Source organism: Ischnura elegans, chromosome 5 (assembly GCF_921293095.1).
Source record: "Ischnura elegans chromosome 5, ioIscEleg1.1, whole genome shotgun sequence".
Lineage (NCBI taxonomy): Eukaryota > Metazoa > Arthropoda > Insecta > Odonata > Coenagrionidae > Ischnura > Ischnura elegans.
In genome coordinates this window covers 74807009-74833743 of record NC_060250.1, presented here as the reverse complement: position 1 = coordinate 74833743, position 26735 = coordinate 74807009, and the positions used below count along the sequence as shown (strand labels likewise).

At 38.2% G+C, this 26735-nt stretch overlaps 1 protein-coding gene across 1 annotated transcript; it reads right to left on the bottom strand.

Annotated features, from left to right (window-relative positions):
- Positions 1–450: 450 nt before the first annotated feature.
- On the bottom strand, positions 451–26328 carry LOC124159070 (calpain-7-like). The gene is made up of 10 exons (XM_046534586.1): positions 25895–26328; positions 23104–23261; positions 12988–13174; positions 9933–10612; positions 7286–7513; positions 6919–7163; positions 5913–6130; positions 5560–5765; positions 4593–4828; positions 451–884 (listed from the first exon to the last, which is right to left on the bottom strand). The coding sequence occupies exons 1-10, from the start codon at positions 26112–26114 to the stop codon at positions 740–742; spliced, it is 2523 nt and encodes an 840-aa protein (XP_046390542.1). The 5' UTR covers positions 26115–26328; the 3' UTR covers positions 451–739.
- Between the last annotated feature and the right edge of the window lie 407 nt (positions 26329–26735).

Genomic DNA, 26735 nt, shown 5'->3' with positions numbered 1-26735 from the left:
CTGCAGAGAGGTATTGTAGACCACCAAGACTATTGATGCCGCAGACAGTAATGAACGCCCCAAAAAACAATGTACTTATCTTCCCCTGGACCTGTTTATACATATGAAACCTAATTATTTACCTGAAATATTCAAATTCGGCTCTTAAAATAGAAAATTTAGGTTGCATCAATTCCAAAGTATTAAATAGTGCTGTCATGATAGAAACACACTATGAATCATCCAAAAAATTTATGCGCTATCTGTTCACACTGATACCTACCTACTATTTAATCGGCGGAATTGATTAATTGGCTTGAGCTGGTGGTAGCAGTGATTCAATGTTATGCATAAAACATATGTATACATATATGTACGTACATAGTACATATATTTTCACTGATGCTTGAACAGCACATGCCTATCACATTGCCATAACAAACTTTTTTATGAAGATTACTCATAATGAGATAGTAGCAAAGCAAGCTTTTTATTAACTTCTTTTCATTACTTCCTTCTAACTTTTCATAAAGTCCTTTGATAAAGCCATAACAAAAAAGTTAGTAACAGCATGTAATTTCATAACTGACTTAAATTAACAATCATAATTAAAATTATTCATTTTCACAAATAATATGGTAAGTGCATTACATATTCACAGCATATAATGGCAAAAAGTATCACAATAAAACATTTGTTTCACCAGCTTAACAAACGATGTTTAAAATGCCCTTCACTTGGCTTATGATAGAAAGCAGATTTACTGCAATCGAGCAATTTTAAAGGTGCACGAAGATTTCACAGTGAGGATGAAAGGACCTTCTTGACCAGACAAAAATGTACTAGGAATAATGTCATATGTTCCAGCAGGTACATTTTCCATTTCCAAAATCACAAAGCCAGGCCTGGAAAGAGAAGACAAAATTAAAAAGTAAGACCTACCAAATCAAATTAGGAATTTTTAGTAGTAGTCTCATCATACCAATTATAAAGATAAGAAACCCATCAAAGTTTTATAGCAAGTTTAGTGGGATCATAGCTAACTTTGATGGTTTTTATCGCTAAATGCATCACATTAAAAAGGTATGGCAACAGAAATTTATATTTCCTATATTCTAAAAGCAACTACATAATTCTTCAACTTGATGTTTGTAGGCTCTGGAAAATTGCAAGAACATATTCACCATCAGGAGTTACCATTTCCCAATTTTCATTCCCCACTGACAGGAAAAACTCCCCCTTACATCAGTTTAAGGATTATATTTCAATAATTTCCGCAAATATTTACCTCCTTTCCAAAAATGGTTTCTTTGATGCAATTGTAACTTGTACCATACATGACGATGCAAAAATGCCACTTTGAAACACTGACAAATGCCATAGGATTATTAGCATGGAGCATAAGAGCCAAAATGTACCAATTCATCCATTTACATACATATACAGTAAAACCCCTTATTTACACTTTTCTAGGGACCCAAGAAAAAAAGTGTAAATTGCGGGAAAATGCAAATAGTGGGAAATGGAGAATTTTCACTTTTATTCATATGCTGGCTTTGGAAATGTTAATTTTTTAATTGTTCACTAAGCGTTATTCCATAACATTGTTTCCCTCTGAAGCACAGTGTTTTTGATGGCAGCAAAATATTAAAAATAATCCTTTTTTTGTCTGCATTGAAAACATCTTTTGGGCTGTAACCTTCCAGAACTCTAATATATTCAGATTCTTTCCAAAGTTGCTGTCTCTATGTTAACATCTTTGCTTTCACCACTCACCGTCTTATACACAAGACTGCATCTATTTTTGAATCTATCCAACCAACCATTATAGATGCTATGGAATCTTCGATTTCCAATCTTGTGCGGAAATACTTTTTCTCTAGGGCCTTTGGGCCTATTTACTTAATACATTAACACGTACGAGTTAATGTCTGCTTGCATGAATGATTTTTGTGGACCGGAACGGGACATGTACGAATGTAGGCAGGGGCAGATCAAGGATTTTTTTCTGGGAGGGGCACAGAGGGCCTGACAGGCAAAAGATCTTGTCTTAATTGAGATTAAAAACAAGATACAACAATGACTTTACAAAATTCTCTTTATTTTTATATCAAAGTTATTCTTATTCAATTAAATGATTGAGCCTCCTTGAGTAATAAACAAAACAAAGTGAACGTAATGATGACCATCAGGGGCGGATCCAGGATTTCTTTCTGGGGGGCACAAGCCGTATCCAGGATTTTGTTCTGGAGGGGGGGCACAAAGATACCACGTTAAACAAAACAAAGGCAATGATAACCGGACTGTATTAAAAATTTTGCCTATTTTTTAAGTGTTTGGGGGGCATAGATCCTCCTACGATAACCGTATTCAAATTTTGTCTATTTTTTAAGCATCTGGGGGAGGGGGGGGGGCACGTCCCATGCCCCTAAGTCCGACTATGAATGCATGAACCAAATTTGAACAGGTTCTATTTTCTGTTCATGCATACGCACAAGTTGGGTGAATACACGGTGCATTTTCGTGTTCATAATTTAGACATTAACTTGTACGGGTTAATGTACTATGTAAACAGGCCTTTAGATGACACCATTTGCAGGGACATTTGATGATCTTGCACCTAAAAACTAGTCTTACAATGCGTTCTATTTCTTCTTACCTGTAATTCTTCACATGTATTCTCTTTTTTGATAAGCGTCCGCACTGGTTTGCATATTTTACAATGGCATCGCGATTTTTCACCGCAGTATTGAATGTTAAGCTTGGGAATCCGATCGGATTGCCAGTCCCAACATTCGAGTTGCTTCGCCAGCGTTTGAATCGATGCGGGTTCCAGTGTGGGAATCAACTAGCTCTAAAATTTTCATTCTCTCATCAGTTAAAAATGTCCGTTTTTCACCTCGAATTTCCATTTTCAAGCCGGATAAATTCTATTTCCCGTACTAATTGAGGGTATAAACTTGGCAACACACGAGTATCTTGAAGTACTTCTCGGCGATCAAGTGCGGTAGAACAAACCGTCGTGCGACTTCATAATTTTTTAAAGTTACAATAGTTTGCGATATACTGCTATTTCAATGGGATAATTCAAGTTTAAATAAGTTTTTTAAGTATTTATTTAACCCATAATTGCTACGCAACTGTTGAATGAAGTCTGCTCAAATGATCCCAGTTGTCGGTCTAGTTTTATAGTTCCGGCATTTATCACGTTTGATCACGTCTGGTTTCCTTTCAAACTCTCGTATCAAATTATCGACTACATGATTATTGTCAATATTCCTTCAGGAGTTCTTGCATTATAATTAATACATAGCTCGATTGCTCAAAACACCTACTTTCATATCGTGAATCTTTTCGCCGCTGACAGAAAACGAGATGACGTAGTTCAACTTTCCGACGTTAGTGGCGTTCTGTCCCGCCACATTCAAATTCTTCTCGAAAATAGTTCTTATTACGTCTCTCTCTCTTGGATTTTTAAATAAAATGCGCGAAAGGAAGCCAAAAGGCAGTTTTTATGGGCTGATATGCACGATCAATTGTTTTAGTACGCAAATAATTTTTTTTAGTCGGCACGTCGTGATGCACATGGCGGGAAAACGAAAAAAACATTGCGTAAATACAGGGTTCTATTTACATTGGAGAGATAGGAAATATGACGGGACCCAGAAAAAAACTTGCAATTTGCGGGAAAACGTAAATTCCGATAACGCAAATACGGGGTTCTACTGTAACTCATTTCCAGAATTTTATTTTTCACATCATTGAAAGTGATCATTTTATTTTAAATTTAATGAGAGTATCCCCTTCCCATTTCCTACAAACCAATGAATTTATAAGATACAATGTGATAATTCAATTCATTCTTTCTTTGGCTACTGAGGATTCAGCTAAATAAGTTTCAATCAATCACAAGCTAGGAAGAACTACGAGACAAAAAGTTCCACAGCCTTACTTCATAGAAAATATATGTACACCTTCGGTCACCCAGGCATTTATTAACTTATGATACAGACATAGAATAACGAAATTGATCCATAACAAGTCTCTTGAGGGACTCCTTCAATCCAAATTCTTGCTAAGATAAAATGCTTTTGCAAAAAGAGAGCTAAAAGTACGTGAACTCCCCTGTGTTGAAAATGCCAACCCGTGTGCAGGGAATAGTAAAATATTGCAAAATTACTCAGTAACATGTAGCATAAGGTATGCCCCTCAGCAAAATCCCTCAGTGAGTACAGGAGGGATATGGATAAACTCTTCTCGGGATTCCCACCAGGTTAAATTCTCCATTTTAACCAACATTTCAAGCTCAGACTCGGGGCTCATCCTCATGGCGGTTGAAACTCCATTGCGCTGAGCCCCGAGTCAGAGCGAAATGTTGGCTAGAAGGGAGAATTTAACCAGGTCGATATCCCGGGAAGTCTACCCACATTATTCGCCGGGAAAGCATCAAATCTTATTTTACGGGAGTGATATACCTTACTTTGGAAAAAAAGAAGGGATAAGGACAAGAGCGAGATTTTTATACTCGAAAAAAATGTCATTTTTCATTTGAGTTTTAACATAAGCTTATTTTATCTATAATTTTGGGAGACTTATAATTATGCCTATCTTACCTGAATGGTCCAGATGACTTCCTCTGAAAATAGCCTGGAGATTTAGGATCATTAGCAACTACACACACTACGTCCATTCCTATTTGATATTGTTTTGGCCCTTTGAGATCAAGAAGTATATCATTGCTGTTACTATTTGATTCAAGAGTGATTTGATATCGAGGATTATTTAAATAAGTGCTTTGATTATTAGCACAACCTCCAGCTGTTTTCCCTTTCCACTCTCCATTGCCAACCTAAAATTGGAGAAAAAGAGGACAATCTCAGTTATTGTTTGTGAACGCTTCATTTTTAAATGTTATCAACCCCAATATATAGGCCAAACAGTTCTGTTTTTGGTGGTGCGTTCAACAAATAAATTTTAACAACTAAAATAAATAAAAATTTGAGCAATCATTACCTAGATTATGAATGTAAAATGATTATAAAGAAGCACTTCAATCACACAAACCCTGTCGCTATTACCCCCAAATATAAATGAAGAACCAAAAATATGTAATTCTTTGCATGAAAGCCTTGATAATGGAAAAATGAAGTTCCAAAACATTGGTCGTACATGTTTTTTTTATTTATAATAAAATAGCGACCAATAGTCCAAGGAATCGTTTTCAAATATGTATAATAAAAGGTCAAGAAGAAAAACTCATTCTATATAAAGAAGCTAATACATAATTCCTAGCTATATATTCGTACTACTCATTCCAATTATATGAGATAACCCGTGGTGTAACTACGGGGAGGGGGATAGATCCCCCCAAAGCCTCAGAGACATAAAAAAAAATATTTAAAACTATTGTCTAGTTTTGACATGTTCATCACTTCATCTGCTTCAAGCTACATTTTAAGAGACAAAATGATGCAAAATGTATTTCAAGGCATATCCCCCCACCCCCAAGCATATTCCTAGTTACACCACTGGAGATAACAATAGTTAAGTGCATTACAACAAAAAATACATCACTCATACCTTGGTGTGACGATAAGGATTGACGATTTTCTTCAAAACAAATGGACAAGTAGAATAGGTTCGTAAGGTGTAAAATATTGTATTCATCTTCTCATATTGTGACACCACAAGTGTGTATCGACGAGAACTTTTCTCATTAAGAACTATTTTACAGAGGTAGTGTGGGCTATTGATTCTAATGCCATCAATAAATGGAGGTGGGTCGCCTAGAAGAAAAATTATGCAAATAAGACATTTGGAAAAGAATGGAAACAATAAGACTAAATATAAAAAATTGCACCAAAATGCCGTTTTTTCTAGATTTGGGATGCAATTGGGATTAATTATCGCAAAACATTTAGCAACCTTCGTACCTGGATAATAAACCCGTTTTCCTTCAGTTTTATACACAAGTACAGTGATATATTCTTGGTTTTCTTTAAAGTCTTCCAACAAAGTGATGTGGCGTGTTAATAGAATCCAAACAGCAGCTGAAGATGCTGAAGGGGGCATCTGTACTTCCAGGGAGAACTGAGGATTTTCACCGATATTGTAGACGTCTTTTATTGGCCCTATTCCAGCCTTCCATGACCTGCAAAATTTTGAAAAATACCAAAAATGGAAAAAAAAGATCCGAGAAATGAAGAATTAAATACAATTGGTACAGTGGAACTTTGATCTGTCGTTTTTCAGGGGGATGGACAAAAAAAAACTATGAATGCGGGAAAATGATCAATGCAGAAATGTTTGGCTAGGTTGTTATGTTACTACCCCACGGCACTGAGCTTCTTCCTATGGTAGTTCCATCTCCTCGGGAAGATTCAAATTATGTTAGTTCCCTAATTAGCCATAAATGACACATGGCATACTTTTCGTCTTATTTAGGTCAAACGATGGATGCGGGAAAATTATGCCTCGGGACCAGGACCTTCAAACGATCAATGCAGGAAAATGATACTTTGGGGTATGATAGATGCGGAAAAAATTACATTGTCTGTATGGAGCTTTATTTGGGAACAGGAACGGCAAACGATGAATGCTGGAAAACGATCAATGCGGGAATGATAGATCAGGGTTCCACTGCAGTTTTATTCCAGTCAAAGAGTTAACATAAGTAAATGGTTGGAAAAATGGTGAATCAGCTCTATGAGATGGAAATTTTTATGCAACATTAGGGATTCTTCACACAGCAAACCAAGTGTGGAATTCATTCTGATTCTTTTCACAGAGTTTCAATCACTATAATTGTGCTTCTTAGGATGAGGAAAATAAATTATTAGCTGGTGACAAGCTTTTAAAACGAGAAAATCAAAACATATTTGCTCTGGGTTAATCAATCTCCAAGATTCTGTAACCACAATAAGAACATCTTGTACTTACTGATGAATGCAGTACGTGAAGTTGAAAAGGGAAGGATTCCAGTTGAGATAGAAAACATCAAAAAAGCGACATATACTGTCATAATCAATCCAAAACACTCCATTGTCAAACATAGCAGCACTATTAGGATCAAAATTCAAAATGGACTTCATGTCTTCAGTCCAGTGCTGGACATCCAGCTCTGAGTAATTTCCTCTCCACCGAAGATGGGACCACGGATTCTTTAACTGCAACAACTTAATTCCCTGAAATAGTTAGCATTCAAATATGATCATCTTGCCAGAACTGAGATCTATGTAAGAAAGAAATGCAATTGATTCATTGAGGACTACATCCATTTACTTTGCCTCACTGGTGAACAGCTTACCTTCACTTCTCTTATGTCCAATACTGCATATGCATGGGTGGAAACAAGTCCCGTCCTGTCAGATTCTGCATCACTAAGCTCCCCAGTTGCAACAGTTATGAGAACATCACCTTTGCGATGCCTTGTATTCAGCTTATCAAAAATGGCATCCTTGTTGAACTCGGGATCACTAGGTCGAATAGCACATCTTTCTGGAATCCAACCAGTCAATGCATGAAGATCTATATTCTGTAAAACAGTAAATCAAAAAGATCTTACAGTGATTAAGCACACACATTAAGCCAACAAAAATTCAACTTTTTCCAAGTATCAAACAAAATTAGATCATCAAAAATATAAAAAAATGTTACTAGTCATTTTATTGGGCTCTAAAATTTGAATTACACTTTTAACGACAAATACTAACAAGGGGAGACCACGAACCTTGCTCCGCCTTTTTCAATGCCATATTTTTTATGGCATTCGGAATGGGGAACACATCTCTGAACTGATAGTGGTTCCATTGAATGGGCCTTAGTTTGGCTGTAATTAATTAATTTCCAAGCGGTATTTTTAACAAGCGTTATATAATCCCAAAAGTGCGCCCTTTCGTCAACAGGGTCTATTATTCTATTGGTGAGTGTGTCTGGCTCTCAACTGGGGGGCCCAGGTTCGAGACTTCTTCGCGGCAGTATATTTTTTAGTTTTCATTTTCATCATACGGCGACAAGTTTTTCACTAACGTTAATAGGGTAGTTTCCTTCATCAAAGAAAACAAAAGGCAATAATTGCGATTCGTTACCCACCATTAGTGTATTCATAATACACAAATTATTTCGTTTTATAAATGCCGGTGTAGACGAATGGCAATGGTCCATTTTTATCCTCATTTGAAAAGGGCCAGATTGGCGCCCATGCGATGCCACTCCACGTGACGTCACAGGGACCTAGTTTCTATAGGAGAAGATAGGAGTTATACGTCGTCTGAGGTTACCAAAGCATGCATGAGGCGCAGAGCTCAGGGAAACATGTCTTAATAATCACTTATTAAAACTGGCTAAGGTCGGAAAGTTTTCCTCGTTTGATAAGGTATTAATAATCCTTATTTAAGCCAAGCGCTACCAGGCGGCAGGGCACTAGGCTACCCGCTGGCAGCCTGCGACGTATCAGCGCTAAGCCTCGCCTCAAGGTCACCTTACCGGGCGGTGGGGGAACCAGAAATACGACGTACGGAGAGATTTCCCATCATTCCTAATAACGCGTCGCGTTTTCGCGCGCTTGAAAATTTTCACTTTTCATTTAATCGCGAAAAATAGATATTATCATTTAAAAATCTAAAAGCGTGAAATACGTACTCCAGGAGTAATAATCTTTCGATTAAGGCAATAAAAAAATAATAGGAAACCACCCTATTGCAGCGAGCATAGGCATGAGAAATTATTTTTATCATCATAAAGGCATTAAGGTATTTAAGCAGTGTCATTTCGAGCACGGAGATATGAGGACTACACCAGCAAGGTTTGGTGTGTGCTAAAATGTTAATTTTTTGTATTGCTTATATTGATCAACTTCAAGATTAAATATAAAAACCACTTCTTTCGAGAGCACATGTCCTTAAGGCCCGCGGCAAGCAGCAACATGCGTGCAGATGTAATAAATCAGAAGACAAAACGAATATAAATTACCATATCTCTCGAGCACTTGTAATTCACATTACTCCAAAGTTAACTTCAAGTACCTTCACACTAAAAGAGCCATTCTGAAATATTTATTCAATTAACAAATAGGATGGAATAAAAGTTGATAATTTTAAATTAACAATTACGCCAAATATGTCCTGTGCTCGCCGCTTCCCAAATTCTTCCGCAGCCCTCCAGCATAATAACGAGAGGATCACCTACAAATGTAATTTCTCCGAAAAAAAAAAGCCACTGCTATTGCCCACAATTCATTTTTCCACATGTTCTTGAGGATGGTAGCAAGTAGTCTTTATATTTCCGCGTTCGAAATGACACTGCTTTAAATACCTAAATGCCGTTGTGATGAAAAAATTTTTTATCACGCCTATGCTTGCTGAAATTAACATAAGTGAAAAACTTGTCACCGTATGATGAAAATGAAAACTATAAAATATACTGCCGTGAAGAAGTCTCGAACCTGGGCCCCCCAGGTGAGATCCAGACGCACTCACCAGTAGACCAATAGACGCTGTTGACGAAAGGGCGCACTTTTGGGATTATATAACGCTTGTTAAAAATACCGCTCGGAAATTAATTAATTACAGCCAAACTAAGGCCCATTCAATGGAACCACTATAAGTTCAGAGATGTGTTCCCCATTCCGAATGCCATAAAAAATATGGCATTGAAAAAGGCGGAGCAAGGTTCGTCGTCTCCCCTTGTAAGTCATTTTAAAACACACATTTTCATTTACTGCATATGCTCGACATCACCATATAAAAAAGACAACAAACCTTTGCTAGAACTCAGTTTGAGTTTTGCTAGTGGTATACTTCCACGTCAAGTGAAGTTGTATTAAAAGTGGTACAAAGTAGTATTTCTAATTACACAAAATTAGTGAGCCCAAAATTAGCCAGAATTTATTCAGCAAAGGTCAAACATTCTTAAGCCATTTAGGGAGAGAAAATGAAGAAATCCTTTTCTCTTACACTATTAGACCCTGGGAAATCATATCCTCCCATCACTTTCATGTAAGCCTTTTCCAGGATTGATATCCACAGCTCACCACGATTAGTTGAATATGAACACAGAAGTTCCCCGTGATGTCCCACTGGTAAAGTGTCATCAACGATCACCTTGCGCGGTATACCATTGATGTGAAGTTTTATCATATACTTTCCAAAAGGATTGTAGATTGGATCCCCTTTACTGTTCCTTGGGTACAAAATACTCATTATCAACTTCTTCCCAAAACGACGCTCGTACAAGGCACTAACAGCCAACGATGCCACAAAAGAACAATCTGACACTACGGTTTGTTTTATGCTAAAACAATCAACGAGAGCAGTGTCACCTTTGCCCCTGAGTGCTATTATTCTTGGTTCTGGGTATATTTCATCAGGCCGAGCCCAACGAGAGAAGGCCTTCTTTTGTTTTGGAGACAGTCTCAGGGCACCATCTCGATCTGAGAAAGGTACTGGGTACCTAAAGCGTTCACCAAGGTCTACACTCATGAAAGGAACATATTCCACTCCATTGATGAGAGATGTTGACAATAGCACACGCTTTTCCTCGTCGGAATAAGATTCTTGGCCGGAAACAACAAGATGCACACTGCTACCACGATGAAGCTTCCCCTGAGACCCAGATGCAAGGGGCTTCACAGTTTCTGTAAATGAAAGAAAAAACAGAAAATTGAAAATCAATGAGTTGTTTCATTAAAAATATTGTTTCACTTTCAAAGGGTAAAAAAAAGGAAAAAAAAACAAGGGGAAGGTAAATCAATCACTCTCTCTTACAAAGCTGTCACATTGCTATTTATACCAAGGGTGACGTTTGCCATGAAAAACTCATTTAGCTTAGCCAGAATTGAAACCTGCATCTCCCAATAGCTTGTTAAGTATGCTATCTGTTACAACACAAAGTCATCATCCTCCAAGTCAAACTTCAGACTGGGTTTACCCAGCAAGATGTTAGGGACTAGTCCATATTGTGGCATAGAAGACACGGGTCATGCTTACCATAGGCAGATATAGGGGGGGGGGGCACGTGCCCCCCCAGGCCCTTAAAAAAGAGTTCCGTTTCGTCTACGTTATATTACGCAGGGAATACTTCTTCAAATACTTAGGAATGGAGTCCTTTCTTCCACAACTTCGGGTTTACACCGCAGGCATCACCAGCAATTATGACGGGAGATAATGCTTTCATGCTTTGAATTAGTATAACCAACCTTCCGAGCTCTTGAAGTTCTCGATTCTCAATCTATCACTGAAATACTCCGCTTTAGCCTCAAGCATAGCCCTTTTTTCAGTAGTTCCCGTAGATTGAAGTGAGCAAAACCACCCGAACAAAGCTCCTTCCAACTCCTCATGGTCTGCATTCCTTGGGCACTTTTGTTTTTTGTTTTCAATTGTGAAGAGCGAATAGATTGATAAATTTACTACCCCACTCTCACATTACTCTATTACAGTGAGTCCTCGTTCTACGTCACCCCGTTTAACGTCATTTCGCGATAACGTCACGAAAATTTTGAGACCGCCATTCGTTTATCGCGCCTACGCTTCGCGATAACGTCAAGTCTTTTAAATTTCGCGCGAAAAAAAAGGCGAAGCGGCGGGCGTTGCAGGTTGTTCGTTTTGTGGGCGGTAATACAGTCAGTCTAAGCCACAGATATATACATCTGTGGTCTAAGCAAAGTGTAAAACGGTGTGTTTATTCTTAATTGCGATTACGGTTTTAGCAAAGATTCCTGCAAAATGAATTCTTGCGTAGGTGCGCAAGGTTTTACTTGACATAATGGTTTTCAGGAACCTAAAATGTGATTTCACAGCATTTTTCCGTGTAAACTCGGAGTTTTTGTCGCCACTTTTTTTTGCCGAGTTCACAATAATTTTGGTTCCTGTAACTGCGACGATGTTTCAGCGATGATGATGCCGCGGCGACGCTCGCCCGGGCGACCTTCATAGCGAAGCCGAAAAGCAAATGCTGGAAGATACAAAAATGGAGAAGGATTCACGTCACTGCTACTATTGTCGTCGATGAAGACAGGAACTCGTATTTATGCGATAGTTTAGCATTCCAACCGTAAAAAATGCGCCAGATATGATACGCTAACATATTTTTCGCGCAGGAATTGTGAGGTCTAGGAGCCGATATTCACTTTTTACATTGTTTCTTATGGGATATTATGCTTCGATTAACGTCATTTCGTTTATCGTCACATTTTTCAGGAACGGTAAGTGACGTTAAACGAGGACTCACTGTATTTTTATTTTCTTGCTCAGACGTGTTTGGTGTTTTTTGGACATGGTGTCTGCCATCAAATGCTTTCTATTCACACAACTCACGGACGTGAGGGTATGCTGCCGACTGCTTTCTGCCGCCCAAGGAACAAAAGAAGACCAAGCATTGGCGAATGTTGATGCCACAATATTTTCACCAAAATGAACTACTTATTTATCGAACGATGCTTTACCACATGAATTTGAGACTGAGCACTCAAGGTCAACTTCATTTCTAACAGATTGCCAGCAATTACAGAAATTAGGGACTCTAGGTGATGGTTTACCGGCGATGGAAACTCTCGCTATGGCGAGTGCCAACACCAAAAGGGCCTCGTAAAAACAAATTATTTTTACATGCTAATTATAGGGTCAATTAACGGTGCTTCGGTATCTCTCGTAATGGCGGGGGTCTCGCAATAGCCTGTACTCGCTTTAACGAGTTTCCACTGTATTAGTAATGATAATACTAAATGATTAAACTATCACAGAGAATTAACCCAGTAGAACTCCAGTTTTGTACTCTCAATTTTTAATTATTTCTACTTTTCAAAGCTTTTTTCTTTTATTCCATAAATTATGAATCCATTTGCCTTTTCCACTTTCATTTTAAGGTCCATAAAAAATGAAAAATATAGTTTCATGTACAAAATCAACAAAAAAATTCAAGCCGCCTCCTTTGATATCCCAACAAGCATATTTATGAATGCGTATATATATACTCCAAAATATTTAGAAAAATGCTCAAAAGTAATATCCATACCTCCAGGTGGTATTCCACCACTACGGCTGCATGAAGGCAAAGGGGCAAAGGTAACTGTTGTTGGCGAGGGTGCAGAGGGTTTTGGTGGTGCGTCTTTGATACCTTTCAGCTCTTCTGCTCTCTCTAAGGCCTTCTTTGCGAGATGTGTGAGCTTTTGCTTGAGATTCCCATCCGTTGTTGAGTTTGTCTAGGAAAAAATAAATTCACCAGAAGTTATAGCATAAAAACTTTTGCAGATTTGGAAATAGATAATAAAATCGGCCAAAGCAAAACATCTGCACAAGGTCACATTAATGACATCGAGAACATAATTATCCTCGCAAGAGTAAAATATAATACTATACAAAACAAGAATTTCTGGAGAAGTACCAGGCATAAGGAACCTAAAAAAAACACTTATGACAGAAACCATTGGCAAAAAACTGGAAACACATCAGTCAATCAGTGATTCAACACAAAGGGTATTTAGGATAGGTGAGGATAAAGCTCACCCCAAACCAATCCACAGGAATGTGAAATTCACACATTTAGGGTAAGGAGACCAGTTAAAAATTCCTTGAGCCATCTTGCACATTCATGTTTGGAGGAGTCGAAAGGCTTCACTCGGGATTTTAACTCGAGACCCTTCTATCAGCATCCCAACACTCAACCCACTGGGTCACCACGCTCACAGTGACCCTTGGCTTCCAATAATTTCTGGAAGAGGAAATGCAGTTCTTGATTAAAGCTTTCGCGGCTCATGGTGATTAAAGAGTAGGGATGGGCGGTTATGAGAAAAAAACCGGTGTTAGGTTAACCGGTTATTTTGAGTGATAAGAATACCTGAGTATAATAACCGGACGAAAAAAACCGGTTATATTCAGGTTATATAACCTAAAGCATTGCGTGTTGCATATCTTCTATTCTTAAAAAAACCTACCGCATTTTTGAACTTCGTCTTCCTTCTTCGTGGTGTAGTTTATCGTAGTCTTACTTGTTTTTTATTAGATAAGCAAATTAAAAACCGGTTGTTTTTCGGTGCCATTTACCTGAGAATTAAATTATTTTTGCCATAACCGAAAAATAGCCCGAGAAAAATAATCTGACTCTTTTGATTCCCGCACTCTCTCGCGAACCGTTGGAACTACCAGCACTTTTGCCGCTGCCACTGGATGAGGTTTTCCTGCGCCTCTACCGGCCACAGAGAACATTAAAACCGGTATTTTTTGATGCAATAGAAAAACCTAGTGGCCGGTTAAAACCTAGGCCACGAGTACTCGTTGGCATAACTGATGGCAGGCGGAAGAGAAAAAACCGGATGAGGGAGTACTCGTTGGGGAAACCTATCGCTGTGGGAAGGTTTTTATCAATGGAAAAACCTAGTGGCCGGTTAAAACCTAAGCGACGAGTACTCGTTGGCATAACCGATGGCAGGCGGTTATGGCAGGTTACAGGTATAGGTTTTTTCAATGCATATCAACTAGTAAAAACTGTAACGAGTACTTGGTTATTCTCCGGTTATTGCAAAATAACCCGAGGAAAATAACCAAGGCGTTGGAGTAGCTATTGCGGAAGTTAAATGGATATGAAGTACATGAAATATTATATTAGTTTGCGAAAGCATGCCTGCCATGTGACCAAATTCAATAATACAAATATGAATATTGAAAATTCGGGGGGGAGCCGGTACCCCCTAAGCTGTTTATACAATCAGGATCGAAAGGGTCGTAGTTCCCCATAAAATTTCGGGGGGAGGGGGGGTTGTTATGGACCCCCTAGCTTTTAATAAACTTAGTTATATTCAAGCACAGTCATGGTTAGGGGGTTCTGTCCCCCCCGGGAGGACCGTAGTCTCGTTATAAAATCTGGGGGGTCAGACCCCCTTAGATCTCTGTTATAAATTTAGTTATGTTAAAGAATGTCTGCGACATCGAAGTGGCTAGGGAGTCTCAGGGGACCCGGCCGCCTATAAAAATTCTGGGGGGGTATGATGACCCCCCTAGTTTTTTGTGTAGACTTTGTTACTTTCAAGCACGGCTGTATCTGGGGGCGTCCTGGCCCCACAGAAGGGGTCGTAGTCCCCCATATAATTTCGGGGGGGGGGGTTATGGACCCCTTAACTTTTTCGTTTTTGACTCAGTTACATTGAAGCACTGGAATATTTAGGAGGTCCGGCCCCCCCTGGAAGACCGTAATCCCGCTATAAAATATGGGTGGCGGGACCCCCCCCCACCCAGAATTTTTATCTGGGGGGGTCATCATACCCCCCCAGAATTCTTATAGGCGGCCGGGTCCCCTGAGACTCCCTAGCCACTCCGATGTCGCAGACATTCTTTCACATAACTAAATTTATAACAGAGATCTAAGGGGGTCTGACCCCCCAGATTTTATAACGAGACTACGGTCCTCCCGGGGGGGACAGAACCCCCTAACCATGACTGTGCTTGAATATAACTAAGTTTATTAAAAGCTAGGGGGTCCATAACAACCCCCCCTCCCCCCCGAAATTTTATGGGGAACTACGACCCTTTCGATCCTGATTGTATAAACAGCTTAGGGGGTACCGGCTCCCCCCCGAATTTTCAATATTCATATTTGTATTATTGAATTTGGTCACATGGCAGGCATGCTTTCGCAAACTAATATAATATTTCATGTACTTCATATCCATTTAACTTCCGCAATAGCTACTCCAACGCCTTGGTTATTTTCCTCGGGTTATTTTGCAATAACCGGAGAATAACCAAGTACTCGTTACAGTTTTTACTAGTTGATATGCATTGAAAAAACCTATACCTGTAACCTGCCATAACCGCCTGCCATCGGTTATGCCAACGAGTACTCGTCGCTTAGGTTTTAACCGGCCACTAGGTTTTTCCATTGATAAAAACCTTCCCACAGCGATAGGTTTCCCCAACGAGTACTCCCTCATCCGTTTTTTTCTCTTCCGCTTGCCATCGGTTATGCCAACGAGTACTGGTGGCCTAGGTTTTAACCGGCCACTAGGTTTTTCCATTGATAAAAACCTTCCCACAGCGATAGGTTTCCCCAACGAGTACTCCCTCATCCGGTTTTTTCTCTCCCGCCTGCCATCGGTTATGCCAACGAGTACTCGTGGCCTAGGTTTTAACCGGCCACTAGGTTTTTCTATTGCATCAAAAAATACCGGTTTTAATGTTCTCTGTGGCCGGTAGAGGCGCAGGAAAACCTCATCCAGTGGCAGCGGCAAAAGTGCTGGTAGTTCCAACGGTTCGCGAGAGAGTGCGGGAATCAGGAGTCAAATTATTTTTCTTAAGTTATTTTTCGGTTATGCCAAAAAAAACCGAGTACTCAGGTTAACCGGCGTCGAAAAATAACCGGTTTTTACTCGGTTAACCTTCTGAAAAAACTGGTTATAAATATAACCGGTTATTTTTGCCCATCCCTATTAAAGAGAGACATATGGGTGTATGCCGTGCGATGCATCGGAACTGCCACGATGTTTCATGGTCAACTACTGGCCACTACTTCAGGGGAATGGTGCTGGAGTTTTGTTCTGCTGCCTTTTTATTTCAGGTGGGTGGAGGAGGTGAGGAGGAGGACTGGAAGAGGAGGAGGACTGGAGGAGGAAGAGGACTGGAGGAGGAAGATGAAGAAATGTTGTGGATGACTGGATTCCACGTATTACTAATTCTCAATCCGGTATATCTGTTGTAATTATTTTTGTTTTTCTTTATCTCTATGGCTTCGCAGATGAGTCAAGATTTGAAATGTTACATCCTTACTAGATTTTTTTAGACTAGATTCTAGATTTTTTAAAATCAATCACGTGTCCCGTGGCTTCATGCTCTGCGACAGCAGACTTCGTAGAGTAACCCAGTCACATGACCCACTTATGCTCTTCTAGTCAAGTTTTGACTGTTCGCCCCATTTCCCTGATTTATTTCTTATGGCAAGTTCTGCAGAGATTTTGTACACTCCTTCCAATTGAAGTGGCATCCTATCCTTGACATTTCCCAAGAGATGTCGTACTTGAGTGCGTGGTTTGAAAATGAGAGGAAATGCAATCTTGAATACTCCAGGTACTCTCTCACCCACCTTTCATAGTCAGAGGATATATTGAGATGTATACTAGGTGAGATTATTGTCACCAATGAGCTCTCAGGCGGACAAAAATATTGGCTAATTATAAATTTTGATGCGAGTACAACTCAAAAATAATTCTTTTATGCATGAAATTCATCCTCACTTTAATAGTAGCTTCAAAGGTTTATGTTAGAGAGTTTAATGATAAAAGAATCACAGTGGGTCACCATCTACAATGAATATTACCCACCATTTTAATTGATATCATGTATTTCAATTATTTCTAATTTTTTGTTCATATCAATACATTAATTCACGCAACAATTATTTTTTTAATTTTCAAGCATAAGAGACTAATTTACCACAGTTTATTCCTCCATTAAAAATTTTTAGGCCTAACAATGCCTTGAATAAAGGATGATAAAATATAACTTTGATAAGGATGGTTGGATCAGATACCTCAGATCCAAATATCCGCGGATATTGCCCATCACCGGATACTTCGGATCCAAATTCCCTGAAGATATTGGATCTGGATCCAAAACTTTACATAAATGCTTCAGTGATTGCAGCGTCCCATAAAAGAGAGTCCGATCCTCTTTTCATATATGCCGACACAAAACAATGCTTGTCCGACTCATGAACCATTTTATTTAAAATCTCTCGTAGGGGTTATGCAACAGAATTTCAGCCATTGAAAATTTAGGCAAAATACGATAGGCATGTAGAGTGACTCTTCCCAAGAGATTGAACAATCATCAGGGGAATGTCAGCATCGTAGGATAATAACCATGTCATGAAGTAACTACATTGCAGATTTCAGAAAACCACCCCCTGCCCTCCATCAGACCGTGCTTTTGATGTTTTTTTTTTTTTTTTTTTTCGTTTCCAGACCATAATTCATTGTCTTCGAAGGAAAATATCAAGTTACACAGGAATAATCGAAGGGTTTCATCCCTACCTCATCTCACCTACTTTTTCGGCCAACCTGCTCCAATTCTTCCTCTCTGGAGGATAAATGCTAGGTGAGTGACTTTCTGGGCCCAAAGATATCTCGATAGCTTCAGCAATTGGATGACATGAACAAGATTTAAAAAAGAATGAGACCAAATGCAGTGCATTTCTGACGATAATTTAGTTTTTTCAGCTCTATTTGATTGCCACTAAGTTTCCTAGTTACAAATACCGTACACTAATATTCAACATTGTCCAAACAGCACAATTTTCAGAGAAACAAGTGTAGCATTAGCCCTCGCAAACAAGTAGAGATGGACTGGAAACTCCAACTACATACATATATCACGTAACTACATACATATATCACGTAGCTCCTCTGGCCTAGCTTTGAAGGCAATGACGTTACAAAATAGCATGATCTGACAAGTTCCTCCTTGACTTCCTCATTCGTAGTCTCGTTGCTTGAAAGACTGCCATCCTTCCTCCAATGATCGTGCTCCTTCCTCTCCACCTCTCCTTTACGTGCTTCTGCTACCCACCCCTTCCCCTCAAGGTTGTCTCGTTCTGTTCCCTCACCTTGTCACAGTAAAGAAAATCTCAAGCTCTGGAGGGTCTTTCTCTATCTGCAACTTGCCCAGTATCCTAGGGAAGTCATCCGTTTCTTTTCACATTCGTTTGCTTTTTGTATAAATTCTTCAGAGAACATCAGCTGAATGCCATATTGGTTACATTGCTGGGTAGTAAACTGAGGTTGAGTGAGAAACTAGAGTAGACATCCTGTGGTACAGTCTGAAATATATAAGATAGGAGTCTGCTATAATGAGTATGACCTATTGCGAAAGTGGTGCTGTAGCAAGTGATTTTTTGTGTAGATTGGCCCATGCAGAAAAGTCTGGGGATATGATCTGCCTATAACGAGTGCTTGTGTTTACGTCAGCACTATAATGAGTAAATTTTGACGTCGACGTCATCCAGGATGTAAAACTCTCAGGATAATCCCTGCCAAACTTCAACCATGGGGTGGTTCTAAGCTTTATTCAGATGCATTTCACCAAGCCATCATTGTTGCAGATGAATGAAACTTTATCATGTCCCCAACAATTTGCTTTTACAATCGTCCTCTATATGTCGTATTTCTTTGCCTGGGGACCACATCATAGCTAGATGCTGATGAAAGTAATGTGGCACCTGAATGTCTAGCACATTGTAGTGCTGCAGCTCACAGAATCATGTACAGTTTCTGTAGCGATTATCCATGTTTTAGGAGATTTTCAGGCTTTCATCTGCAAATCCTCACGAATGATGTGTGGCAAATACTCGCCAATGCCTGCAATGGACACCGTGCTTATCTGATGGTGATCAGTCTTTATGGGAGTGAGTGCTTCAGCTGTTGAATTTCTCCATGAATGCAACTGCCCTTGAGAGTTTGGGTGCTCGATCATTTTTCAGATGGTCTTTCTGACCATTACATGCCTGAGAACTTGTCACTAATTTTCAGAATTACTAATATAAGTTCTCCGTGGCCAATGGTCTGCTGCCAAATGATCTTTTATTCTGAAAAATGACCATTGATTCTAACATCAGGTATATTTGTTGTTAAATCAAAATTGTCATTAAAAATAAATGTTATAATTTAGATGACTTATGTTTTAATATAGCTAAGTAACTAATTCAATCATTCTACCTGAAGATACGCGATTATTGATGTAACTGGGCTGTAAAGAGTTATTGTTAAAACAAGTGATTTTATGGGAATCTTCAGCAAACGTTATAGTGGAGTTCTACCTGGCATACTTTTATGTCTTGCTTATAAGATGCATATTATATTACAGAAACTGTGGTTCTAAGCATTGTGTGAATTTTCTGACACTATATAACTTATTTTCAATACCAGTGTCCATTGAATGATAACAGTTTTTCATGCTATAATTAATTAAATTATCAAAGGTATCTATGGAGATGGATGTAGTGGGTGAGCTTGGTTGCAAGGAAGACAAGCGAGAAGTAATAGAAAAATTTAATACCTACCTAACACCTATATTTTTGCTGATGGTAAAGGCTGCTTCAAGTTCTTTTCTGGATATGCCTGGCTCATTTTGACTCATGAATCACTAAAAATTCATTGACTGCTATTCAAAATACAATTAAAACTGTTACAGCAAATCTCCATGTGACAAAATTTTGCAAAAACTCTATTTCACAAAGTCATAGTCATGGTCCCATGCCCTTCCCATCCATAATACATGGGAAAAACCACTACATAAACCTGGGTAGTAGTAAAACTGCATAAGTTTTTATATGAACCGAATATATGCATATCAGTAACTAATAAAGATGAGTATTCGTTTATAACTTGACACAGATGAATGATCAAAATTTCTGGCCTTAACCCTTTCACTGCTGTTCGATCTCCGAAAACCCTCTCCTAACATGCGGAAAAAAGGTTAAAATGCGTTTCGTTGGGCCATGGAGCAGGTACTTACGGTACACCCTCCTTATGGTCGCAAATCCGGGACCCTTTCCTCGAGGAGCTTACCCTCACTGGCCTTGGACTCTGGACTCTCCGAGTGGGGGGCCTCCCTCCCCGAAAGTGACCGCTCTGACTGAAATTTGAAAATCAACCAATCAAACCGATCATCAAAAAATGATAGTTTGCATCGCACACCTGCCAATCAAGCAATCAGGTATGTCTTTGAACGTACGTTTTTCTGCGATGAAAAATAACAATTTATTAACTTTGCTAAAAACGTGGCTGCGGAACACCGGAAATTGGCCATTTTAGCAAGGTTAACAAAATCGTCATTTCTCATCGCAGGAACACGGTTCAAAGACGTACTTGATTGCCTGATTTGTAGGAGTGCGATGCAAACAATCATTTTTAGTAATCGCATTGATTGATAGATTTTAAAATGCAGAAACACTTTGTTACTTCCACAAAATTCACAGTTTCTATTATATTACCGGATTCGGCTATTACACCATTTTCAAATACATACATTACACCATTTTCAAATATGTATTTGAAAATGATGTAATAGCCGAAACCGGTAATAAAATAGAAACTGTGAATTTTGTGGAAGTAACAAAGTGTTTTTCATTATTAATATGGAGCCCTTCCACCACGTAAATGCTTCAAGTTTCGATTTAATTTAAAATGCAGTCAGAGCGGTCACGTTTGGGGAGGGAGGCACCCCGCTCGGAGGGTCGAAGAGAGGGGCCAGCGAGGGTGAGCTCGTTGAGGAAAGGGTCCCGGATTAGGGACCCTTCGAAGTGCTTCGGTGAAAGTGCATCGCAGGGAGGAAGAAAAGGTACGCTCACAGCAGTGAAAGGGTTGGAGCTGACTGTGATTTCCTGAAAGCCTAGTCTATTATCATGAGCATTGATTTATTTGTTACTGTGATTAAAGGTTTTTGTCCCAACAGGAGTTCACTACAACTACTAGATTGGTGACTTGAATATTCAATCTACATGAACTCTTTGTTCATCTTGTGACAACGCAACCCACTAGGCACCTCTGCATAGCAAATCCCAGTACATACAATGAAGTCCCCATTTACAAGGTTCTATCAAAGTCATTATAAAGAGGCTTTTATTTTTAAGCTGATTTAGGATATTGTGGTTGTGGGTCAGCTAGAGAAATTTTGGGTTAAATCCACTTTGAGTTTATCTCTTGTTGACGCGGGCAAAGTTCTGTTGATATTTTGAAGTACTGTTCGGCTGAAAGTCAATATCTATAAACTGTGATTTGAACTGGAATAAACAGTTGTTGTGCATTATGGGTTTTCACCATTGGTGTAGGAGAAACTTCCGTCTCTCCTATCCATCCTTCATTACGAAACTACTGGGATAATTTGGTTTTGCTGTCTAGGTAACATTTTTTGCGGTTAGATTTTTTGCAGTTCCTATTTTTGTAAATTATTTAAAGACCTTTTATTAAAATATATTATATTTAGAAAGAACTATTTTCGTAGTTAAAATTATTTTTGAAGCTTCATTCTCAATCTTTATTCCCAAATGTTTCCTTCCCCTGAAAAAGTATAATCCAGAAATAGCATAAAGGAAAGCTTTATCTACTGTAAATATGTGAATGGCAATCAGCCAATTGGCATACACCATGACAGGCTTATCTGTATGCTCACTACGTATTTATTTTTCCTTGAAAGTATGACTTTTAATTTGGTTTAACATTGTGATTCATGGGCTATGAAGGAAAAACCTAATAAGGGCAGCAATAACTAAACAATTCAATTTGTGTACCTTTTCTGAACACTTATAGGTGACTCAGGTTACACAATCAGAGCACATCTGTTTATGAAAAAATCTTCAAAGATTAGGGATGGGCAGGTCCAGGATTTTTTTTGGATTTGGATTCGATACTTGATTTCGGGTCAGATCTTCAGATATTTTCGGTTCCAAATACATTTTTAATTGCCTGCTATAAAACAAAGTACTTCAAGTTTCTTCTGCCAACATACAATCAAATGAATGCTATTTAGATTTTCATACGCATTTTATTATTTAACTGATTAAAAATCATTTTTATAAGCATTCAACTTATTTGACATGCAAATGCACATTATGCAAATTTTCCTCACGCACGTTTCCCCCGAATTTTGTCACTTTCTCATTGCATGCTGACTTGTGTTTCTCCCACAAGTGCTTCAGTAGTGGGAGTTTCACATCCTGGACGACGTCGACATCGAAATGGACTCTTTATAGTGCTGACGTAAACACAGGCACTCGTTGCAGGCAAATCATATCCCCAGACTTTTCCGCATGGGCCAAAATCACTTGCTACAGCACCACTTTTGCAATAGGTCATACTCATTATAGCAGACTTCTATCCTATATATTTCAGACTGTACCACAGGATGTCTATTCTAGTTTCTCATTCAACGTCAGTTTACTCCCCAGCAATGTAACCAAGATGGCATTCAGCTGATGTTCTCTGAAGAATTTACACAAAAAGCAAACGAATGTGAAAAGAAAATGATGACTTCCCTTGGATACTGGGCAAGTTGCAGAGAGAGAAAGACCCTCCAGAGCTTGAGGTTTTCTGTCCTATTAGGCCTCCTAACAAATACAATAGGAAGAAGAATGAATGATTTCACTTACTGCACTAATGCTCGTTTCCACAGCTTGGCTGTACAGTTCAACAGCTTCTTCTTCATTACCAGCTTCATCTGCATTCAGGGCTTCTTGAAATAGATAATGGGCTCGCTGAAGTTCTTTATGTCCCTGAGGCATTGCTGGTGCTGCAATCTTCCCAAGCCCTACACAATGCAATTATTAAAAGATAATGGAACATAAAAACTAAATATAATACATTAGCTAAATGTGCCCATTGAAATTCAACAATAAGGGAACTCTAAAATATGGCTTTGCAATAATTACACAGTGGTTTACAAAAGGTTTAGATAAAAGCAGTATTATCTCAGCCATTATATTATAAGTACCTAAAGTCTGTTCTTACATATACATATTCCTTATCTCAGAAAATATCTTACCTCTCTTTCATATAACCAACAAGTCTTTTCTCCCATTACATCTTATCTCACATAACCAGTATGATCTATCCTATACCATGGATTTTCAGTATCTATTGCTCTTCAGACTTGCTAACAACTAGCTCCACTGGTTTCTTATTTCATTCAAAAGTATTCTTAAGACACTTCCAGAGCTTTGTCATTTGTGTTTTTACTCATCCACTACATCTTGTATACCCTCCCACTAACACTAATTTCAGTCACCTGTAGCCTATCCTCAGCTAATTTTTCCTGCTCAATTAATATTTTAGAAATGAAAAATTCTGAAGATTTTGTTCATGGTAAGGGGCAGGGTTGATAAAAATCATGATTTTTTTTCAAAAAAATCATTTTTGTTGATTTTTTTTATTTAAATCAGATTTTATTGATTTTAATCGGATTTTATTGATTTAAATGAGATTTTTATGATTCCCCATTCATCAAAAATTCAGTTATTTGCAAAACTAACTATTTGGGCAGCATATACATATTGGAGAATGATCGTTTGCAGAAACAATAAGAGGCAACATACTCTAAACTTATTACAACATTTAGTCAATCTGGGGAGAGAACTATGAAAAAGCCAATGGTATCAAATTAAAAATTACATCGGCATAAAATAAAGTTGCCATTGGAAGTATCAAATGTATGCAATATTATGCGGTTCTAAAGCATATGAAGTTTAGAAAAATTCTGTAATTGCAACTTTGTATGGTTCCTACGCTTAGAAGTTAAATCAGAAAACAATTTTTTTTCAACGGATACACTAGTATTCTAAGCAAAGCCATTTTTTTTTATTCTCATGTTACATGCATTCCTACAGTATCATTTCTATTTAAGAGCCACCATTGTGCTGATAACTGTCGATTCATTGTATTAATTAAGAAATAAAAATCAAAATTATACACTTACAGCTTCCTTTTCTTGACTCTTTAAAAATCAAACATATAGATCACATAATGAGTTAAATCACCTGATTTTTTAAAATAAAAATCAAGTGATTTAAATCGTGATTTAAATCACAGTGCTTTAAATCAATCAACCCTGGTAAGGGGGGAAATAAGCAATCTAACTGATTTGTCCCAAAAAGGACAAGAAGAAATTAAGGTAGAAACTACAGACCTTAATATAAGTAACGGGAGAGAAATATTATCTAAGTGAAGAAGAATTCATAAATAGTAGTCACTAATGAGGATTCAGTAATTTTCCACACTCAATATAAGTTAACAGTTTAGATACATAGGTCATTATCAAGAGACTATACTTACGTGGAAATTGCATAGAAGTAGCCTTTCAAGAATTACATAAGAACATAGAAACCTTTTGAGGTCAAAGAATTACAGCATGGAAAATTAAAAAGAACCGTTTACTGATTTCTTAACATGGACTTGTTATAACCCCAGGTGTTAAGTCAAATCAAGTGATGACACTACAGTTGGAGAATAAAAAAATTTCATACAATAATATGCGAAGGGAAAATGAAGATAATTAATTATGTCATGGAATTAGTTTGAAAAAAAATGTTAATAGTCCAGTATGGAGAACGTAATAATACAAAGAACAAATATTGAAAGAAATAAGTTTTAAGGTTTAAAAACTTAAATTTATTAAATAAAGGATGAAACAGAGAGAGAGAGGGAAAGAAAAAATACTTTAACCTTGAAGAGGATGTTAAAACTTTCTACAAAACTATTCAAAGTTACCTACTACAGTTAGCCTACTAACACTAATAAAATTTTATTGACGAAGCATCGTCAGTTCAAATTATTTCGATCCATAGTGGAGGAAATACACTTCATAGGTTGAATGACAAAGCAACAGTTTGCAAGAGGTTTCGATAACACAAAACAATTATATTTGCATCAGCACGTTCATAATAATTTTGAAATAGAAAATGATAGGAGGAAATGGGCAAAATTACCCTGGAATCAATATGGAGTTATAGCCAATGGTTAACGTATAACTGGTCACTAAATGCATCGCCTGACGCTAAAGGAAAATATGGAAGGCCAAAACATAAGTTATGTCATGGAAGAATATTATTTCTCCAAAGTTATGTAATATGCTATGCTGCACTGAAGCATATCTGGGAGGTCTTTATGTGAGCAGTCATCAATTTAATGCTATGAATGTTAAGTTGGAATCTCGGACCTACCAAAGATGCCTAAATTAAAAAAAAAAAACATTCCGAAGTAAAAAATGTTAACAACGAAATTACAATACTTAGAGACCCCACGATTGACCGTATCTCTACGGTGCCCGTACATCGAGGGGAGTGGAACTTCATAGCCTATGTTGTCGTCTTTGCAATTGATGACTCATCTATCATCGTTCACCAAGGGTAGCTTAAATGATTTCCATCATAAAAGCTCAATACTTACTTAATTTATCCAGGGCTGAAGCTCGATCTCTGTATTGATCTGCTTTCTCTTTCCATGACTGCGATTCAGGAGTATTACAGTTGGCCGCTGAAGCCAGCTGACGAGCTGCATGCAGGTAATAATATGACGCCACTTCAAATTGGCCATTTTTATCGAAATTCACAGCTCTAGTGGATGAGACAAGAGCGTCTTCCACCAGTTTTTGGACGTTCCAGCTCATGCTTCAATAAGAAAATCTCCAAATTCTCAAAGAACCATAGATGTTCAACACATATATCATAACGCACAACCACTAATTCAAGTCAAAAACAATAGATCATAATGGTAATGGACTGCTGATTTTCTTCACTGCATGGAGAGGCCATAATGACAGAAGACACAAAAACCTCCTCTGAGGTAACAACAAATTCATCGAAAAACAAATGTTTACAATCTCACGAGAGCCGCTGTTGCTGCCTTCAGCTGCTTCAGCTTATCGACATTTCGTAGTTCTTTTGTTTTTGGGATTACGCGGTACGGGTCACAACCTTTGAACCAGGTTTTCTAAAGTAAGAAAAAACTCGGCAGAAGAAAACCCCAAATATGTTATACATTATCACAAAGTTTTAATAAGCTTTATGAGTACCATTGGCCTCCATTTCATTCTTCAACTTTTCACCGCCGTACAAGGGTAAATATGCATGACTTAAGGGTAAAAATAATCATTTTGGCCACAAATTATAATTGTATTTCGTGGTGGGGCGATTAAAGCAGTGCATTTCTTTGGTAGAACAAAACGCTTAGTTAATAAAGCCTGAATAACACGACCATTTATTCCTTCTCTTCCAAGGGATATGTCCGC

What these genes read in the sequence shown, in the direction of transcription:
- LOC124159070 (XM_046534586.1), bottom strand. Translation starts at nt 26,114, where the DNA reads ATGAGCTGGAACGTCCAAAAACTGGTGGAAGACGCTCTTGTCTCATCC. An exon ending in TTCAGCCCTGGATAAATTAA is followed by an intron (nt 23,262 to 25,894) that starts GTAAGTATTGAG and finishes TGCATTGTGTAG; the next exon opens with GGCTTGGGAAGATTGCAGCA. An exon ending in TGGTGGAATACCACCTGGAG is followed by an intron (nt 10,613 to 12,987) that starts GTATGGATATTA and finishes TTTCATTTACAG; the next exon opens with AAACTGTGAAGCCCCTTGCA.